Below are 5,294 nucleotides of genomic sequence, written 5' to 3'. Positions count from 1 at the left end.
TGGGTGCCTGATCCTGAGGTATTTCACAGGGCTGCAATGATTTTTCACTGGCTGCAGAGATGTAGCCTACAGAATGAGAATAAACATTAAACTATATCCCCACATGGAGAGCCTGTGTAAATAAGGCACTTTGCTTCCACATGCTTATTAAACTAAATATTTCACCCAGCAGGCTAAAAATACATTGGTTTCTTTTCTCCCTCTTCTTCTTCTTCTTTTTTTTCTTTTTTTTTTTTTTTTGGCTTGTTGTTGTTGTACTATCCGCCCATCGTGAGCTCACTGAAACCTGAGTAGTCGGAGGGTGGGACATATCCGGGAACATAGCGAGTAGCGAGTGGAAACTCCGCCTCGACCTCATATATAACAGCGGGGCGCAGCGCCTCGACACAACTTGACTTCAGTCTGGTCGCAGGTAACGAACAGTAAACTCTGGATCGGACCTTAATCTTCCTCTTCTGTTTTTTTCATTTACTCTGGGCCAAAGAGGTACAGCATGTCCGAAATGCTTGACGACATTTTCACAAAGGTGAGGCGACTTTTCTGGGTGTTTTCAGTGTTGCTGTTGTGGTTGTGGTTGTTCTGTTTTGGAAAGTTGAAAAAACTCGTAAAGTTGGGCTGGGTGCGTATCCTATAAAGTCCGTCCTTTTGCGCCTGCTCGTTTTTTTTTTTTGTTTTTTTTAATTCCTCTGGGAATCGCAGATTTGACAGAGAAAGTAGCACTCGGTTCAGCCTCAGAATTTAAGATTGAAGTACTAATGAGAAAATGCAGAGACTCCGTGCTGCGTTGTTTATCTCCCAGTGTCACAAAAATATTCAAGAGGGACAGAAAAAAGAGAAGCAACTGAAACGACCTGCATTTAATTCTCATTTTGTGATTACATTTAAATTGCAGATAATTCATCTACAACATTTAGAACAGTTGTTATTTAATGACTTTGTTTTGTAGTTTTTCTATGCAAATATTTGTGGTAAATGCCTTTTTTTTCTGTAAGCAAATGAACACGGTGTATTATGAACCCTTTTTGATAGTTGATTTGGAAAATGAGTGTGAGTGTTTAACGATTTCAAATCCTGTCCAGCAGAACTTTCTGAAGCTGTCCATGGAGAACGCCTTACTGTCTACACAGACCAAAGCCCCAGGGCCGAGTCGGCTGAACCGGTCAGCCTCCTCCTTCTCTCCGCCCTCCCCTCCTGAATCCTTGAGCCACAGCTTGAGCTCTGAGCATGTCAACGTTGACGACAATGGCAGCCCTTTCTGGTCATCGAAAATCTGGAGCCAGGGCCCCATGTCCAAACCAAAACAGCCCCCCTTCAGACCTGACCGCTCCATGAGCCTGACCGAGTCCAGCAGCAGCATGCTCTCCTCCTTCGGGCAGCTGAAGAACCTAGAGGCTTTCCCCTCTGTCCCCGCTACGACCGCTGTGGCTCCCCCGCCGGGCTTCGCTCCCTCATCTACCTTCCTGGCCCAGGTCCCACCGATGCTGTCGGCTAACCGTTACAAGACTGAGCTGTGCCGTGGCTTCCAGGAGACTGGCAGCTGCAAGTATGGCAGCAAGTGCCAGTTTGCCCACGGGGAGGCAGAGCTGAGAGGACTTTTCCGCCACCCAAAGTACAAGACGGAGCCCTGCAGAACTTTCTACAACTTTGGCTACTGCCCCTACGGCTCTCGCTGCCACTTCATCCATGAGGAAAAAATCAGCGGAGGTCCGTTAACGTCTGCCAATTTCCCCAATCAGCGCCAGCCAACTCACACAGCTCCCGGTGCTCAGAATCCACGCCACCAACTCCGCCAGAGTGTCAGCTTTGCCGGGTTCCTCGGCTCTACACGCAGCTCATCTCCTCCGTCATTCTCTCCATCTCTCAATGATCCTATCATGGGGTTCAGCCGTGCTCCCTCTGTTTCTCCACCACCTGCTGATCTCCTCTCCCCGGTGTTTGCAGAGTCTCTGCAGAGGGAGGCGGCGGCGTTCCAGTTTGGCAGCCGTCAGACCCGTGCCAGCACTGGAGACATCCACAACATTCCTCTCATCCTGGAGCCAAAGGCCTCGCGCTGTGTGTGTGGCCATGGAAACAACTTTAACAGCAACAACAGCAGAATCTTCACCAGCATGGAGGAGGAGGAGGACAGGCTCCACCACCAGGATGACAACATGCTGTTTCCTGGTACTGGAGGCCACGGAGCATTCGTGAAGCCTGGACTCCAGCGGTTCTCCTCTGAGGACTCCCTGGAGGACAGCTACAGCAGCTCCAGCGGAGGCTCCAGTGGAACCGAGTCTCCAACATTCGATGGATCAGCCACCAAGAGGCTCACTGTGTTTGAACGCCTGTCCCTGTCCGACTAAGTGGATCCAAAGGGAACAAACACAAGAGAACTGACACTTGGCTAGCTGTGTCGGTCTATCTGGACTTTACTTAACAACTAGAATCAGGTCTAAATGACTCAATAACACTTAAAAATTAATTTATATCTGTAACAATGGACAAACTACACATACTGAGATTAGTAGCTAAATGTTATCAGACTCTATTTTTATATATAAGAATATTGTGTAGCATATTGGACCTTTGTATGTGGTCTTCCATAGGAGCTAAGTCCTCTGCAGGTCTTGACAACACCAGTAAATAGTCTGGTTCACAGTTAGCATAGATTGTTAACCATTAATTCCGGTGCCTTAAAGATTCTCATAGGATCTTCACTCTCAGTGCCATGAACAGTATGTTTGATTCAGTAGCCTTAATCAGTGAAACCTGACGTGTGTCATTGATGCCATTTAATCTGTGATATGCACTTTACAGCTAATTCAAACGGGGGACACTCTCCCAGTAGCATGCAACCAAAGCTTCATACTTCACTTGGCTATGTATGCATCTGTGTGTGTATGCGTGTGTGTCTGTAAATACGCATGTGTGGGTGAATGTGTGTAACCTCGTCATTTTTCTGAGACCTGGGGTGCAAGTGTAGATGAGTTTCAGAATGCTGGAAGATCAAAGTTTGCAAACGGCAAAACGTATGTCAGTGAGTTTAGATCTGAATGTCCTGACACACCTGATTTGAGGTTTTTTTTTTTTCTTCTTTTTTTTTGGTAAAACATTCTCTTGCACCCCATCTTCTAATGTCCCTTGTTTGTTTGTGACAACCTGGTTCAGGGACTTTAACACCACAGTATTCCTTATGGTTATTGGTCGCTTTGTGTTTAACTTAAACTAATGTATTTATTATGATATTTATTTGTGTTTAATGAAAAGAAAAATGTATTTTGTACTTTATTTATGGAGAAATATTTCAAGGTCTGTGAAATATTAATGTGAGAAAAAGCAGTAAAAAAGAGAATCTTATATTTTTAATTTCCTGCAAGGAACAGAATAAATTTCTGAATAAACAAATGAATGTATGTTGTTCTACTACATGACTCATCTCTTTTTACCCATGAGAACTAGAGACCAACTGAGCAAAACATACAGGCCACTTAGTTACAACTTGCATTTTCACCTATACAGATTCTTACTCAGCCATACTGAGCAGACATTTGATGGGAATTCAAGGATAAGAGTAAAAGTATAGTGAGAGTTAATTAATACTGGCACAATATACAGTAATTGAGGGAATGATACAGTCAACAGTGAGTGGCTTTAACAAAAGGCAAGGCAAGACAATTTTATTTGTATAGCCCATTTTTACAGTTTGTCTCAAAGGGCTTTACATGGCATCATAACAACATCCTCTGCCCTTAGACCCTCACATCCTCTGAGGAAAAACCCCCGGAAACCTTTTTAACAGGGAAAAATTGGAGAAACCTCAGGGTGAGCAACAGAGGAGGGATCCCTCACCCAGGATCGGCAGACGTGCAATAGATGTTGTATACAGATAAGAAAACAGCTTTATAGCATTATGCAAAACATGGAAATGTTAACAAGAGTTAATGAAGGCGGCTTCTGGTGGGAGGGAAGGCAGGGAGAGCAGGCCAACTTAATGGGAGGACTGGATGGCAGACTGGTTCATGGTCAGGAAGAGCAGGTCAGTTTAACAGCAGGGTAAAGGGGGGAAAGGGGGCGATGCAGGCAGCGGTTGGTGCAGAGAGATGGAGCTCCGGTGGATCTGTGGAAACACAGAGTGTGAGACAAGGCCAAACTACAAAGTGCAACAGATAATGATAATGACAGTTCAAAATGTGCGAGAGGAGAGGAGAGGGCTCCATGTAACCAGATGTGTTCCCCAGCATTCTAAGCCTATAGCAGCGTAGCTATAAAATGGTCCAGAGCTACCTGAACAAGCCTACAACTAAAAGCTTCCAGATTATATCACCTAATGGGAGCATGTAAAGAATGAAGAGAATTGGCCCTGAAACTGAACCCTGTGGTCCGCCATACATAACTCTGTTGTACTCCAAATGCTCATTATAAACATTAACAAATTGAAAGCTGTCAGATAAGTATGACTCAAACCATTTTAGGGCAGACCCTTTATACCCAGTTTTATGGTCTAGTCTCTTTAGCAAAATGCTGTGATAGTAGTGTTTCATCAGTGGCAGAAGATCATCACTATATTATTCAAACTGCAATGATTTAACTCAACATAAGTTGGAAATGGATTAATTTCCATGAGTCATCATGTAAGACTTACATAGATAACTTTATATAACTATTGTATCACAAGCAACAGAAACAGAGGAGTAACCTAGTGTCCGTCCCTCTGTTTGTCTCTCCTACTGTGTTTTGTGGCATACAATGTCTGTGTTGTGTATACAATGCTGTATTTAGATCTGGGTCACATACACACACACACACACACACACACACACACACTATGGCACAGCCTCTCATATCCAGGTAGAGGCTGCAGTGTTTTGAGAGCTGCTCTAAATGGGACTCTATGAAAAGCCTTAAATATTATGGAAATTCTAAAGGTCAGCCAACTTGTGGGTTAATAAGGTCTGGACACAGTGGTCATCACTGATCCCAGCATCCCCCAGTTAAATAGCCTGTATCATGCAGTTTAAAAAAAAAACGGCCTCATCCCTGCACATGCACAGGTGGGTCAAGGCTGAAAATAGCCTGATGTCTTGACTAGTCATAGAAACAATCCTCATTTAATGCTTGAGTAAAGCCATGAGTAAAGCAATGGGGCAAATGGGGGAAAATCCCTAAATTCATTGGCACCGACTCATAGCTGTGATCAGAGCCAAAAGGGTTTCCTCTAAACACCACGTTTCATTTCCAACTAAATTATAAAAACGTATAAAATCTATCTGACATGCAATATTTCACACATGAAATAATTTAAATCAGTTCACAGA

At 44.0% G+C, this 5,294-nt stretch overlaps 1 protein-coding gene across 2 annotated transcripts; it reads left to right on the top strand.

Annotated features, from left to right (window-relative positions):
- The first annotated feature begins 389 nt into the window (after positions 1–389).
- LOC146976024 (uncharacterized) lies at positions 390–3,392 on the top strand. 2 transcript variants are annotated; one of them, XM_085795539.1, is made up of 2 exons: positions 390–526; positions 1,083–3,392. In XM_085795539.1, exons 1-2 carry the CDS (start codon positions 494–496, stop codon positions 2,340–2,342), a joined length of 1,293 nt encoding a protein of 430 aa, XP_085651665.1. In that variant the 5' UTR covers positions 390–493; the 3' UTR covers positions 2,343–3,392. The 2 variants fall into 2 exon arrangements, with proteins under 2 accessions (XP_085651665.1, XP_085651664.1); XM_085795538.1 differs by having other exon boundaries at positions 1,080–3,392.
- The last annotated feature ends 1,902 nt before the right edge of the window (positions 3,393–5,294 follow it).

This window comes from Trachurus japonicus, chromosome 13 (genome assembly GCF_045865225.1).
Source record: "Trachurus japonicus isolate A0001 chromosome 13, Traja_1.0".
NCBI classification, from domain to species: domain Eukaryota; kingdom Metazoa; phylum Chordata; class Actinopteri; order Carangiformes; family Carangidae; genus Trachurus; species Trachurus japonicus.
This window is presented reverse-complemented; position numbering and strand designations above follow the sequence as displayed.

What these genes read in the sequence shown, in the direction of transcription:
- LOC146976024 (XM_085795538.1), top strand. Translation starts at nt 494, where the DNA reads ATGTCCGAAATGCTTGACGACATTTTCACAAAG. An exon ending in TTGACGACATTTTCACAAAG is followed by an intron (nt 527 to 1,079) that starts GTGAGGCGACTT and finishes AATCCTGTCCAG; the next exon opens with CAGAACTTTCTGAAGCTGTC.